Consider the following 15,787-nt stretch of genomic DNA (forward strand, 5'->3'; position numbering starts at 1 on the left):
ATTTAATTTATTCTGCATGTGAAAGTTAACAGAACCTAACTTGTCACGGACCATTTCCAAGCAGAAAGTTAGAAAGAAACTCTGGAGCATTTCTCTGAAGAATGAGTACATTACTTTTCCTCTTTAACAACTGCACAACCACAGAAAGGACAAAATGGCAAGATCCCACCCAGGGAGCATGGCCAAGGCAGAGGACGGGATGTCAGTGCTGCACTGCAAAGTAACAGCTGGAAGTTATGCCCAAAAAAGCCTCAAAGAGGTGCATCCCCTGCTTTTCAGGGAGACCAACCTTGAACAAGTCATACAATTCCTCTAAATCTTCAGGAAGAATTGAAACATCTGGGATGACAACTCTGAGCTTAAAAAGAAAGAAAATCATGTTAGTGACATCACTGACACAGGCAGACTCACAAGCTGTACTTAGGGGGTACAGCTGAAAACCACCATTAAAATATCTTTGCAATGTTTCCCCCTTCTTTAGGTTCACCAGTTGGACAGATCCATGAAAAGAGAAATCCCTCAAGGGCTATTAGAAACAAAGACAGGAAGTCCCTAAGCTACAGGTCACAGAGGCCAGGGAAGCATCGCATGGTGCTGTCTCTCCTCTCTTCCCCAGGCAGCTGCCGAGGGCCAGCCACTGTCACAGACAAGGTGATGGGCTGGACAGTCCTGCACTTGTTCATAAATTTAAAGCCACCCTAAACTATAATGGCTGCAAAAGAAAAACCATCAGCATTCCAGGAAAGAGCTTTTTGCAGAGTCAGCAGTGATTTTTCAAGACCTAGTGGCACCTTTTTGAAAACTAACCCATGTGCCTCCAGAGAGGCAACACTGAGCTACCTCAGTCAAAATAATACCCTGCTCACCACATTTTGCTTGGTTGTATCTTCATGGCTCTGCAGGACACGGATTCGGTGTTTGTAGCGCATGTGCTCTATCTGTTCCACAGAGTGGTCTCCAAATTTCTGTAAGAGAGGAACAGAAGTTTATTATTTGTGTTGTATTTTATGATACTTGTATTTCTCATTAATTGGCTATACAGCTTTTAAAGTGCAGTGAGACCTTGAATAAAAAGCATACTCAGTCTCTAACTGATCTAGGTAGTCATACTACACCTAGTCGTGTGCATGAGAGCACTTTAGTCAAGGAATCTGTAAACGTGTATTAACTTTCAAAGCAGCCAAGCTGAATTTAACCTTCTTCTTTAAAATTCTAACTTAAGTGACTAGTAGATACAAAGAATTATTTTACCTCATAAGAGTCATGAATCAGGTTTGCTATTTCAGTCACTGGAGAAGATTCCTGGTCGTCACTGAAGAATGCGTGGTGATTACCAATAGGTGGCAGAGGGCTTTCCTCATTTTTGACACGCTCTAAAAACCTGAAGGGAGGAAATATGTAAGAACACAGATCACATTGCACTGTGGTCTTCTCAGTTCAAATAAGTGAAGAAGTCTTATGGCTCAGACTTAGAAATAAATTGGGTTTTGGGCAAGCTAGACTTTTCAAAAATGCCTTTGTGATTACTCATCTGAGGAACAGCAAGCCAGCCAAATTACTAAAGCTGCCCAAGGAAGAAAACTTCTGTCTCCTTGAAGTCTGGAGCAGGAAGCCCATCAGTCTAGGGAAGGCACGAAGAGCAGCAGTAAATATTGCACACTGACGCAGACGATGCATGTCTCGGCACTGCCAGGAAATTTCACAGGACATCTCGTCCAATGTACAAAGCCATTGTTTAAGGCAGACACTGCAACAGCAGCAGCAGCAGGGTGACACAGAGTGTCCCTGGTGCCTACTGAGCAATGCCTTTGTTTTAGGGCAGAATGGCCCATGATGGAAGGAGCACTCCTGTGTGGCCATACCTGCTCAGGATCATCAGGGCCTGCCCATCATCCTTGCTGTTACACAGATCCACAGCATTTGCTTCCAGTATGGCCAAGCCCAGCTGGAAAATGGCTTTGATGCCATCATAGAAGAAGCAGTCCACAACATTCACAGCACTTTCCAGGGGCATGATGCTGAGGAAAAGGGTAAGGAACCAGGAAAGAGAGATGGAAGCTAGGGCTGTCAGATCCTTCATATGTTCAGCCAGCTCTGGAAGTTGCTCTTTTATAAGCTCTTCAAACACTGACTGGTCTACCTGAGCACCTACAAGTCATAAAGGAACAGTATTAGCCAGGACTGACACAAGAAAAAATATTTTTTGAAGTTAATCACTGCTGTCAACTATTAACCGCAAGAATTTCTTAAGAAAATTTAAACCATCAAGATACAAACACATCTACAATGAGAAGTGCCATTATCCTGCTGCTGTGATCTCAGCCCAACCCCTGTGTCCATAAGCCTTACTGTACAACCTTCTGCAACAACTGTGTTAATTCTCCTAAGTGCCTTTAGGGTGCAATGGAATAGCAATAGCAGCAGCTGTTGGTTTTGGCTACAAGAGCACATAATAATTAAGTGGTAGAAAAAGCAATATTAAAGCATTTTACTGCTCCACTTGGGATGTATGCAGTAAAAAAAAGACAGTACACATTCTTCTCCAATGTATGTACTCAAGCAAGTGGGCAGCAAAGGTTTTGCTCTAAGTGAGAAAACACAGGATGGAAATCCAGATATGGCTACACACACCAAGCAGGAAGAAAAATATTTACACGAAAGTACATGCACAGATACCAATATACACTTACAAGCATACATAGCTACACATAAAGAAGAAAAGATTTCCGCAATGCCCAGATAAGATTTCCTAACTGTCCCAACCAGTCTTTCCAAAAGGAGCAAATCTGGGCTCTGGTTTAGCTACTAGCTTAGCTCTGCTTAATCAGCAGCTATTAAAGAATCAATATAGTTTCTTCTCAATGAAGTAGATTGTGTCTACAAATCAAATCTGCCACATCAGGGCTTTGACCAGAGACACTGCAAGTTAAAAATATTCCTGAATACAAAATGCAGTTAGCTTTTCAATTATTTTGTCTTTCTTTTCAAGTTATTTCATTTCTTTCTTATAGTCCATATTCTGCTAGTATTATGAAACAATTTTAATTGCTGAGACATATATATCCCTAGCACTCAAAACTTCTGTTGTTCAAAAGCAGAATATAACCTGGACAATTTGTGGCAGAGAGCCAACATCTTTTGGCTTTGCATCCAAATCACAGGGAGAAAAAATAGCTATGACATTTCTCTCTCTTAGAACCTTTCACATCAGGCCACAAAGAGCTTCTGCTGGTGACTGAACAAATATTACAGCACCACAAATCAAAAATAAAAGCCCATGGACATGCAAAAAGCTTTTGAGAAACACATCATGCACGATGCTTTGAAGAAAAAGCCTTCCATAATATTGAAAAAAACGGAGGAGAAAAACAGACTGGAGTTACTCAACAGAGGGCAATTTTTGTTTGGGTTTTTTTAATAAGCTTAATGCAAACAATTTAATAGCCACAGTTAACACAGACCCAAAAAACAGAGCTGGATTTAGAGGTATTTGAAGGAATTTGAAGGAAGCCAGACACAGGCAAGACATATATAAATAGATCATTCCAGACTCAGAGACAGCACTGGCAAAACCCAAGGTTTAAAAGGAACATGCAACACTGCCCAGATCTTTCACAGATCTTTTTATTGTAAGTGTTGACACTGTAGATGAAAGTCAAGCAGATGTATTAAAATTGACTTTTCTGTCCATGTTTTCATTACGCTCCCAGAAAACATGAAATCAGAGCAAATGAATCTGTATTACAGCATGAGACCATGATGAGGTAGGAAAATACCAGGGCATCCATTTGAAAAATTATGACCTTAGATGCAAGACAAATGACATCTTCAGGACTTAAAAGGCCAATCAGAGAAATGAAATAAGGTTTTCAGTGTTTCAAGAATTACAGTGTCAAGATGATGACAGTCTAACAGGTAAAGTGGGGTAAGATGCCCTGCTGGTTTTTGCAGGGGATGGAAAAGTCATGGTAATTGAGAATAGGATAGGCCTGACCCTTGCAACCACTCTTGACCCATATACAACTTGTTTCTATCTTGCACCTATAATTTCCTCTATGCATTGCAGAGAGAAGGACAGAGGGAATTCCTGAAGGAGGAGCCCTGCCTGTAGGCTTTTCCCATTTGCAAGCAGTGAAATAATAAAAAAGCTTGTGAAAGGAGAGAGGGGTCATAGCTGGCAAGGCTGAGGAGAGAGATGCTCATGTGATAAAAGTAAAAAGTTGAGTAGGACTGAATTGCCAAAGTTTTGAAAGCAAAAATTCTAGCTAACTAAATGAACACACACATAAATAAATAGAAGATTTTGAAACTCATAGAGAAAAGGTCTGAGACAAAATGGAGCTAAGAAGGCCTGTTATAACCCAGGTCATTAATTCAGTAGCTGTTTGGACTGTAGCGATTACTGGCTGACACTGAAGAGGAAAAGCACAGTGACGGGTAGCAAGGTCAGAGATCGCCAAAGTTATTGAGAGATCACAATTTGGACAACAGTGTTGGCAGGGCAGGCAAAGAGGAAAAGTTGGGTCTTGGAAGTGTTACACAGGCAGAAACAATACAAAGTTTAGACAAGAGCTGGTTGTAAATCAAAAAAGAAGGTCGACTGAAATGCGGAGCCAAGAACACTAACTCAAGCAACAGGAACCAGAGGAGGGGCAGGGTGGAGAAGATCAGTAGCACCGATTTGGGCATGTTAAATTCTAGGGTAAAGCTGAGTTGCAGAAGTAAGTGCTCAGTGAAGCAACCATGCTGCAAAACAGCATCAGTGCTGCTCAGCGGGGGAGAGTGGGACAACTTCCAAGCTGAAGCTCCTGGCTCTTCACGCTGTGGTGAGCCATGGCAGTAGAGAGACACAACACTCTTTCCTTGGGGTACAGAGGGCTGGAAAACAGAGACAGGAAAACCAAAACTCTCATCACTTCAACAATGTAGGCTGTAGCCATGGCAAGTGACAGGCAAGATACAAAGCCCAAATTATATACATCTTAAGGCAGGGACATGGCTGGCCAAGTAAGACAATTCATTAAGTTGGGTGGAGAAAGCTAAGGGTAATAACCCAGCAAACATCAAAGTTATGAGTAATCCAAAGCATGCTGATAGTATCTAGAAATGCTTGAGTACAGATAAAGCTGTTTCTCCTTTAATCAAGGAAGGAGACACACAAACATGGAAGTCAGTTATCAAAATAGCAGTTTAAACTCATGTTTGGAGACAAGACGAAGAATTCTGACAAGTGGGACAGGTAACAGCACCTAGTCCAGTAGCTAAAAATACCAGTGGCATTTAAAGCACCACAAAACATGCTAAGCATCCAGCTAAACTTTGGAATAACTCAGCTTAACTTACCTTCTTGCCAGATCAGTGACAAGACAAACTGTGCAGTGACACAGTGTCAGGAGGGAGGTATGACAGCCCCATCCTTCAAGTAAAAGACTGGAAATCTTCTCAGATGTCTCCTTCCACTCCACAGGCAGCACAAGAGTGCCCAGACCATTTCTAGCTCCCAGAACCACAACTGCCAGGGATTTCCTGCTATCCTCACTTCCTCACAAGTGACCCTGGTCCCTCTCTTTTGCCACAGCAACAGTGTAACAGCAGATGCTGTAGCTAAGGACTAAGGTTAGGATTAAACAGGGAAAACTATCAAACATTTCTGTAAGGGAAGGAAGTGACTGCAAAGAACAAATACTGCTCAGACCCTCTCTTTCTGTGCATTAGGCAGTTTGCTCAACAATCTTAAAAATAATGGCACTACATAGGAGACACAGCACACAGAAGTGCATGGCACGTTCTGCAGAGGGACTTGTATCAGCCCTCATTACAAAGGGCTAGTGTAGATGCAAGCCTGCATTGCTCCAGCACCCATGCAATTCAGACAGGTCAGATCACAGATAGCTACCCTAGCAGATCTTTTCTAGGTTCATCTTAAAGAGCTCGAGTCTCTAACACGGAACACTCCTAGCCACGTTCTTCTATTTAGGTAACAGGCAAAAGTGTCACCACCTTCTGACCAACAGGAAAGAAAAAAACTCACTGCAAAGTTGAGCATGTATTTATAGATTTTGCAGTTCAAACCCTTCAAACCAAAACCAACCCTGGCTGGAATCTGAGCTGCCACTGCTGCTGTCCCTACACAGCACACAAGTAGATGGAGCACTTCATCTGTGGGGTCTGGACCGCAGCTGACCCTGAGCATTTTACCCTCCCCTGTGCTATATGGCTGCCCCTTCCCAGTCTGCAAGAAGATGGACACGAGCTCAGCTCACCTATCACTCGGTGGTTGAAGTAATCCGGCAGCATTCGCTCACACACAGCAACCAGCAGCCAAAAGGCTTCCTCCTCTTTGGCATACAGCAGCAACACAGAGGTCAAAATATTCATAGACTTACAAGGGCAAAGAAGAAAATGGGATTTGTTAGTGACAGCAAATCCTACTGACAAAAGCTCAACTGTGGCTATTTTTATAGAAAGAAAAGTTGCTTAACACGATGTAAAGAACTAAGAAAAAAACCAGCAAGAAAAACAGAGAATATACAGCAAATACGTAATTGCAACCCAAAGGCATAATAAGTTTTCCAAGCTTATGTCTACTGCTTTTCATAAGAGCAACAGGAAACAATGGACAAAAGCACAATACTGGATTTGCCAAGATACAAAGCAGGTATCTAATACTGCAAGATGTTTTGTGGCTGCTTTTAGTGCCCCCTATTCCAGTATCAGGACCACTCTGATGTTAATCAAAATTCAGGGAGCTGGCCAGCTAGACAGAGTACTTTCACCATTTATCATCAGTTTTGGAAAAAAGTGGCAGAAAGGGTTCATTAAGCCTCTGCTCCAGTGCACTACATAAATCTCATCTGTGCAGGCCAGTTTGCCCTGCACTGCTTCCAAGTATTGTCCAAGAAATGCACTTTTGAACAAACAGAAGCATCAGAAACATTTTTTCCCCTCCTGTAATTATAAATGCAGTTTGCAAAATGCTGAAGGAATATTGTTGTTAGAACAGAACCTTTTGGTGAGCCTACATACTTGTTTTCCAAGGAAAAATGACATTTAATATCTAAAATTATGTACATTTCCTAACTAAAAGGACAATACTTATCAAAAGCACCATTAAAAGCACTCTCAAGAGAACAACCAAGAGTGGGAAGAAGGGGAAGAAGAAGCAGGGAGCATTATCTCGCTGGGAATTTCTCACCTGGCAGTAGCCTATTTTGGGGTTCCTGTGTGCGTACGCTGTGAGCACCCTCCTCAGGGCAGCTATCCCCGTCTCACTCTGGAAGGCCGGGTGCTCAGGCAGCGAGCGGTGCAGGTCACGCTCGATCTCCTCTGTTGCCATACAGCACTTGCCCATGGATGACTCCACCAAATGTACGTAGTACCCAGGATGTGAGGCAAGATCTGTCTCGGCATCTGAAGGCAGCAGGAAGGGAGAAAGAGGAAGGTGGGAACAGATAAGGATGATGCTAAACCCAGTGTTGTAGAAATTACTGCTCAAAAGGGTATAAGAAGCAAGATGGTTTTCCCCAAGGTCTGTGAATCTCCAGACCTAAAAGAGAAAGTCCTAGCAGAATATGTCTTGAAAACTAAGTATTAGCAAAGCTTACGTGACACAACATCATTCAAAACACCTTGACTGAGCAAAAGATGTCTCCAGCACAAAGTATTGGTTTGGATTGGAAGGGACTTTAAAAATCACCTCATTCCAACCCCCGTGCTGTGGGCAGGGACACTTTTCACTAGACCAGGTTGCTCAAAGCTTCATCCAGCCTGGCCTTGAACACTTCCAGGGATGGGACATCCACAGCTTCTCTGGGCAACCCCTTCCAAGTGTCTCACCACCCCCACATATTACTGGGAGAAATGTACTCAGCGCTGTTCACATCCTTCAAGGAGGAAAAGCTCCACACTTACAAATGTCTGAATATGCCATATATTGGATTAAGGACTAAACTTGACATCATACTGTAGGCACATTCTGGCTCTGCCATATCTGTCGATGAAATGAGTGGTTTTTTCCATCTCCAGTTTCTGTAAGCCCTGCCAACATTCAACGAGAAACAGGAGCAGGTCTGCCAACTTTGAGATTGCCATTATTTTGCAATAATCTGATTTGTCTACGGCTAACTCAATATTTATGCTACAATCTAATTGCTGCTTGAAGATGAGCATTGTTTTATGAAAACATGATACTAATTTTAAATTACATAGATAACAAAGATGTTATTTTGATTCTTCTGCACATCATATGATATCATCCTGAGATAAAACTTTTACAGATCTACCTGGGTACTTCCTTGCATATGTTAGTTCAGTTCAGATCATCTCTCTTAGTTAAGTAGTATCACAGGTTCCATGTAAAGGACATTTAATTGCCCCTGGGAGGTTTCTTGCCTGAATGTTTTGCCCTGTCCAGAATCAGATGATGCCTACAGTCAACATTTCTAAGCATGCCCACCTGAGAAAAGCAGCCAGAGTTTGCCTCTTAAGGATTCGGGAATTCCCATAGCAACAAGTTTTCTGATTTTCTCTGTGCGAAACATGCACACAGTTCTGCCATACTCTACAAAATGGTCATCCCACAGGCTCTCTTTGATTTGCTCCCTAGACTGGGAACAAGAAGATATATTTTAAAAAAACAGATCATGTGCACATGAGAACTGGTAAACAAAAGCATTTCACGTAATAGAAATTCCACAAGATATTTCCATTACCAATGGAAATGGAAAGCCTGCTCTAGGGATCACAACTTGCCCCACTTTGCATATCTAATTCACCGCACAGGGAGAAAAATTATAAATATTCACCAGAATGAAATGGGGGGAGGGAGAAGAAAAAAAGACAAGTAAAGAGAAAAGCTGTTATTCCAAAAGCTGTTATCTAACTTCTCCAACCAATACAGAGTGCATTTTACTAAAAATGCTTATCTGTCTGAATGTAACCCCAGCTTTTTTAAAAACAAAACCTGAAATTCCTACAGCTTCCCCCAAATGTTACATACCTTTCCAAAATCAAGGCCTGACATTCCTGACTGATGAAAGTCTGACCTTAGTGCTTCTGCATTGAGCAAGTAACTGTTCTCCTTTTCACATTCACTTCCCTCCTTCCCTTGTGAAGCCTCTGTTCCCAGACATGCAGCCTCATCATCCCCCAGCGTGCACACGGATCCAAAGGCAAGGCTGTTCTGCAATGCAGAAATCAGAGTGGTAATGACTGAAAAGGCTAAGAACTACATCCTTGACTGTCCTCAAGACACAGAGCTGGGTTACCCTTTGCCTTTTGCATCAAAGCCTTTAACACCTTTCAGGAGAAAAGGTCTTACTCAAGACTTCATACAAATTGTCATTCATGTGCACGTCAGGAGAAGGGTTGTTACTTTAAACCAGAAGTTGTTAGCCAATTCTAAGTATCCTAGGTGACAAGCTACCAAACAGTCTTCTACTGTTAGGATTTGACAAACAAAATCACAGAACCATTTAGGTTGGAGAGGACTATCTTTTTCAATCCTCTGTTCAAAACAGGAGCCCTCAGCTCTGGTTGCTGAGGTCTGTGCCCAGTCAAGTTGAGTAGCTCCAAGAAAGCATAGAGCACAGCCTCTCCAGGCAGCCTGGTCCAGTTCTGCCTAACCATCAGGGGAAATCTCTCTTTTTATCTATTTGGATTTTTCCTTGCTAAATCTTGAGGCTGTGCCTGCTTTTCTTTCAACTGGCATATCAAAGAAGAGTCTGCCTCCATCTTCCAACTCCCTACAATATAGCAGAAGACTGGCTGAGGAAGCCCTGCTCCCTCCACCTCCTCTTATAAAGCATGTGCTCCAGCCCCTGACCATCTTGTAGCCCTCCACTAGACTTACTCCAAATTATCAATGCTTTTCATGTGTAATGGAGCAGAGTCAGAACCAGACACAGTACTCCTGATCAGCCCCATAAGTGCTGAATAAAAGGGAGTAGTAACATCCCATGACCTGCTGGTTACAATCCTGCTAGTACAACCTGATATGGGGTTGTTCCTCTGCATTGTAAGAGCACACTGCTGACTTACAGGCTCGACTTGTTCATGACTCCTCCACCTTTTCCACGTGGCTGTTCTCCAGCCAGCCAGTCCCCAGCCTCTTCTGTCACATAGGCTTATTTTGCCAGGTTTCACATTTGTTTTTGTTGAACTTTGTGAGGTCTCTATCAGCCCATTCCTCCAGACTGTTGATGTCCCTGTGAAGGGCAGCCCAGCTGCCCACCATAGTCCGTTCTCTTCCCAGCATGTCAATCACAACTTTGCTGAGTGTCCTCTATCCCACCAGGCAGGTCGTTAAAGGTGGTATCAGATAAGCATTGGCTGAAGATCAATTTCCCAAAGAAGGCAGGACAGTGGAATAATGGATAAATACACTGAATCAATAATACAATAGAAGTTCAGTACCTGATTGTTATTCTGCAAGTTGTTGCAGTGTAGTGGGTTGCTGGAGTTCACCTCTTTTAGCCTCTGGAGAAGGTTCTCCACCAAAGTATCCCGATCCTTCAGCTCAATGAACTGAAAGGCTGTCTTACTCTTTATGCTAACAATGATGGGATTAGGGAGAAGGCTTGTGTCCTCCATCTTCTCTATACTGATTACCTTTTCCAGAGACATTAGAGAAAATACATTAGGCACCACATCCACAGAAATGTCTTCAAATATTCTACATGTACCAAAACATACAAAGACAGCATTTCATATGCATGCTTTAAATGTGGTTATTCATATTGGCTTTCCTTGATCAAACACATCCTATCGCCTGAAGTTCATGGTCTCTTTAGAAGCTCAAAGCAGGTACCAAAAAGTATCCCAGATGCCTTTTCTTTTCCCTAAATTAATTTGCATCCCACTTCTAAACAGCAGACTGAGGGAAAAGATAAGAAAGGGGTGTATGATTTAAAAAATTATTTATAAAAGGATCAACTTGATCAAATTCTGAGGGTGGAGGAGGAAATTTACTTTCCCACCTTTGAAGATGGGCAAAAGCAGTTGTTTTGTTAATTTTGATTAAGGACGCAACACTGTTCTCATATTGCTTTCTGTTTCTGCAACAGTGGAAGGTAAATTGCTACAGTTAGGATATGATTTGGATGTTACTCTATTATTAGTCGAGGATGAAAGGAAAGCTTTAATTAAGAGATCATAACAGCTTTGTATTCACAGGTGTTAGCCTGACAGCTTCCTTCTCCTGTTCTACTCCCACCACCTTCCCTTGTGCTCTCCCTCCATTTAAATTCGTCTCTTGATTTCATGGAAATTTGTCAGCTCATCACTGCATCCATAAAATCCCATCTTTCTCTCTGCCCCACAGCTTCACACAGTATCCTCAGGTTTGTTAGAGGTTGTCTATGGAGGGAGGACTTCGACACTTGTATTGATCCCAGGCAACAATGCTTTTGCATCGCTGGAATGGGTCCGAGCCGGTCTCCATCAACATCAAGCTGAATGTACGTGTTTGTGGAGCTGGGAGGGGAGCCCTGTCCAAGTCCTGGGCCAAGTAGACTCTGTTTTTGCAGTGTTTTGTCCTGCTGCATTACCTGTCCATACTTCACTTTGAGGATAGTGTTAAATCACCCGTATTTTCAGGAGCTCAGGCCCTAGTGAGTCCCAGAACAAGCTGTACAACAATCCTGTAGGCAGGATACACACAAGCATCCTACTCTTTTTCATCAAACGATGCTTTGCGGATAAGTCAAGTGGCAGCAGAGGCTTAGGGCAGAAAAATGCAGATAAGGGCCCAAAATGAAACAAACAAACAACTCTACCTCTCTAAGTGGGATGATAACAGTGCAGCAGCCATTTTCTTTGCTGGCAAAACAGATATAACTGTCTGAAGTATACATCCTCCCCGCTGTGTGACAGCGACTAAACGGCGTCCAGAGAGAACAGTCCACAACTTCGTGCAGCTTCTCCTTCCTGGGCAATCTGAAGAAGGCCCGAAAGAATTCATTCTGTGCTCTGGCTTCAAGATCCCTTAAGAAAAAGCAGAAAGAAAGAATCACAAGATCCTGAAAGCCAGGACATACAGTGTGAGGTTCACTTTTCGTGTTGACCTCACCAAGAGCAAGGAATACAGAATAAAAACACCGTGCACAGCAATCTCCAGTGCCTATGTGAGGAGAGCATGAAACAAGCAACTTTGAAATACATTAAAAGAAAAACATTATCAATAACTGCTTGTTTAACAATAAGGTCAAAAGCAACTAGTACAGTAACTAGAAATGGAAAGGACACTAATTTTAATCAGCTGTTTCAGTGGTTTGGTTTTTTTTTTAATTATTATTAAACCATGCATTTTCTATGGCTGCTGTATGACTTTACAGACTCAAAGAGTTACAAATTTCAGTGCCCAGGGGATAACTAAATCTTTCATCTAATGAACATATATTGAGCAAGGGAGATTAGCTAGATGTTCCTTGTTTCCCTTCACAGTAGCATTACCAACAATCACCCCAGGGACTTGCACCTGCACCCAAAAGTAAGGTATTTGCTCAATGAGTACTTCCAAAGTGCTCAATAATAGAAGTGTTAATGATGGTGACATTTACATGATGGAATCCTTGACTTGCAGAGGTATCAGCCTCAGAGAGCCCTCAGAACAGTTTCAAAATGCAAAACAGTTTCAGGTCACTTACAGACTCAGTTGGGAATAACAGCACCAGCCACATTCAGTTTGAACTTGGCCTCCTTCCAGCCACCCATCCACATTTATGTGGAGAGAAAAGTTTAAATAAATGAAACTTTCATTACTGAGTACATGGTTATACGGACTTGGTGTTGGGGATTTATTTTTCTTCTCCTTTCTTAATGAAGAAGCCTGCAGTAATTTAAAGAACTATGCAATTACATTATAAACAGGACATGGCTATTAGCTCACCACCAGCAGCTCCAGAAACATTAGGGCTTAAATTCTATAATTTTCTTTACTACAAGTAAATTTTTCCTAGCATGATTCACGTTAGGGAAAAAAAAAAAGAAGAAAAAAAAAAAAGCTTGATTTTGTGCCATTGAAAGAATTTAAAGCGTGGGCTGAAGCATAACAGGGAGTGGTACCTTGGTGCAGTAAATCCCCTCTCCACTCCTTCCTTCACCCTCCTCTTCTGCAGACACCTTCCCTCTACCCCAGCCCTGCTGTTAAAATATAAGTTGAGACAAATGAAGCCACTGCCTCAGTAAGTAAATCAATTGTTTGTTTGGGTTTGGGGCTTTTTTTAGTTTAGCTTAATCCATAGTAAAAGACATAGCCATGTGAAACAAGGAGAAAGACAATCCAGCACTAACTGAGACCTGAGAAGGGAGGATCTGTATCTGCAAGCAACAGAAAAGACAGAATGCGCTCAACCAGTGTTCAGCTTCTGTTTCCTTCTCAGGCATTATCTTCCTTAATAATATTATCCAAAGAAAGCAGACAAATAGTCTCCTGTTTTTTCACAGAGAACAAAGAGAAACCCTCTTTGTGAAGAAAGACAAAAAGGTTGCTCCTGAACTAAAATTCCACAGTGAGAGCAACTCTGATAAGTGCCTGCAGCGATCTACTATTGTGACGAAGCTGGATCAGGATATGCCTCCTAGTTAACTCACCACTAAAATATTTTCCATTTCTGCACAGCACAGATGAATGCTGCTGATAGCCTCTGCAGTCAGGTCTGTTAGAGCTGTGCTCTCCTGCTAGTGTGCTGAAAGGTATGAGCTTCCCTGCATCTACTTGGTTGTGAAGATTTCTCGACCTTTATGTGAAAAGAGGCTTTATACAGAAGAGTGGGACCTCTATTGAGGCACACATTGTCTGTTATTTAAGAGTTGACTGTTTCCTATGCTCCAAAATCTGAAGCTTCTGAGTTTTCAGGGTTTTGCTGCCTTTCTTGGGGCTGTGGGCTCCATGTGACAACAAGCCACAGGATTTTAAGCCGAAGAAAAATGACATTCTGAAACTAAGTAAACTCACCAGCACTGTATCCACCCCCACTCACCCTGTACCTGTGGAAGGCTGCCAACCCCAACATCCCTGGAAGTGCCTGTCCCCCCATGACTCACACACAGGCTCACACAGGGACACCACAGAAAACACACCACAGCCAGGGCTGCCCCAGAAACAAGTGCTGAAATGGGCCAGCCTGCTTGGAGGAGGGATCCCAGAATGAAAAGTGGTGGCAGAGGGATGAGATGCTGTCAGCACCTACCACTGTGAGCTCAAACAAGAGGTTTTATTCCAAAATTGAACACATATTTCCTGTTAAGCAAGTAAATTCTAGGGCTTAAAGGCTTCCCTTCATAAACACAGCCAAACAAAATTAGAGTTGGTTAAAAAAAACCCCAACCCTGCAACTCTAAAAAACCAACAGACAAATTTAGCTCCTAAAATGAGACAGGCAATTGTTTAAATATAATACAACAAAGATGGCCCATGTCACCAAGTCCCACAGCTTCCATTTAGACTTTCACAATACCTCCAATGCCAAACAGAAATGCAACCTTTTTAGCTGCACCCCTACCTGTTTGGAAATTTTTACTCTCGCTTAACAATTTCCATGTCAGTTTGGTTTTTAAGCAAATGCAGCATATGAGTGGTAGTTAACTAAATAAAGGAAAGCTATCATTATGTAAAAATAATGGGGTTTGAGTAATTACACAAGCATCAGAAGAATAAAAGGTGAGAAAATGCAACTGCCTTGTTCCCTACTTTTCAAAAAACTCAGCAATTCCTTCTGAGTGCAGCTCCCAACTTGCATGTTATGGGATCATGGACTGCCTCCAACTCCAGCACTTCAAAGTGAACGGCAAGCCTGAACTGCAATAAGTCCTTGTGCATGACCCTGACATTACCTTCCAAGAGTTTTAAATGAAAGGAAATAACACACGCAAGACTAACAAAATGCCTAAAAGCATCAGGACACTTTAAATGCTGTCCTCACTGTCAAATGTTTTTCCGTGCTTTAAATCCAGCAGAAGCCAACTTGGCAAGATTTTAGCTCTGCTGAGTCACTTGTTGCCTATCTAAAATCTAAACAGACTTGTTGACCTCCTGCTTTAAGAAACCAATTACTAGATTCTTCTTGCTATTCAGACTCCAGAAAGTCAGACACTTTAGAAATAACACATTCAACAATATATGTCGTGTTTATTGGAAGAACTGATAAATTCATGTGGGAAGAAAGGCTTCTTATAAGCAAGCCAGGAGATGTTATCTGAGAAGAGCCAACATGGACTTGTCAGGACACATGTAAACTGAACATCATTCCCTTACACAGCAGAACACTAGATTTGTAGATGAAGGAGTTGCAATGAACGTTTTAGCCAAAATTTACGAAATCTTGATATATCCTCTCATGGAACTAATAGAACTAGAAGTGACAAACTGTTGTACCAAGCCAGTTGAAAAAGAGTACCTCAGAACACAGCCTTTCAGGGCTTCCTGGTAAATTGGAAGGTTGTATCAAGAGGACCTCCTTGGGAGTCTGTCCTAGACTAGCTTCTGTTCAATGTCTTCATCAGCACTCTGTGTGATGGATCAAGAGCTTGTTAGTAAACTTGCACTTGATGCAAGGCTGGTAGAGGCTAATGAATGCAAGAACAGGATCAGGTTCAGATTTATATTCATAAATTTAAGGGATGTTGTGGGGAAAAAAGCATTACAAATATTTTCAGCTGTACATCATAAGCTTCACAAATGCAGCATGGAGATGAACTCCACCAGGAGCCATCCCTTGGGGTTACACAGGAGCAAAAGCTGAACAAGAGCCAACGGCCATGTGCTCACAAGAGGAAGAGGAACAATGTG

At 42.2% G+C, this 15,787-nt stretch overlaps 1 protein-coding gene across 2 annotated transcripts in view; it reads right to left on the reverse strand.

Moving 5' to 3' along the window:
- The window catches only part of TBC1D8 (TBC1 domain family member 8), a 48,548-nt gene that overhangs the window by 5,746 nt on the left and 27,015 nt on the right, over nucleotides 1–15,787 (reverse strand). For both annotated transcript variants that reach the window (XM_082278279.1, XM_082278278.1), the window contains exons 6-15: nucleotides 11,775–11,982; nucleotides 10,414–10,608; nucleotides 8,999–9,181; nucleotides 8,456–8,606; nucleotides 7,196–7,410; nucleotides 6,264–6,381; nucleotides 1,863–2,148; nucleotides 1,252–1,381; nucleotides 867–965; nucleotides 290–358 (exon numbers count right to left, since the gene is read on the reverse strand). In XM_082278279.1, the coding sequence (XP_082134405.1) occupies nucleotides 290–358; nucleotides 867–965; nucleotides 1,252–1,381; nucleotides 1,863–2,148; nucleotides 6,264–6,381; nucleotides 7,196–7,410; nucleotides 8,456–8,606; nucleotides 8,999–9,181; nucleotides 10,414–10,608; nucleotides 11,775–11,982 (1,654 nt within the window). The remainder of the gene's footprint in view (nucleotides 1–289; nucleotides 359–866; nucleotides 966–1,251; nucleotides 1,382–1,862; nucleotides 2,149–6,263; nucleotides 6,382–7,195; nucleotides 7,411–8,455; nucleotides 8,607–8,998; nucleotides 9,182–10,413; nucleotides 10,609–11,774; nucleotides 11,983–15,787) is intronic.

This window comes from Coloeus monedula (assembly GCF_965178545.1).
Source record: "Coloeus monedula genome assembly, chromosome: 3".
Taxonomy (NCBI): Eukaryota; Metazoa; Chordata; class Aves; order Passeriformes; family Corvidae; genus Coloeus; species Coloeus monedula.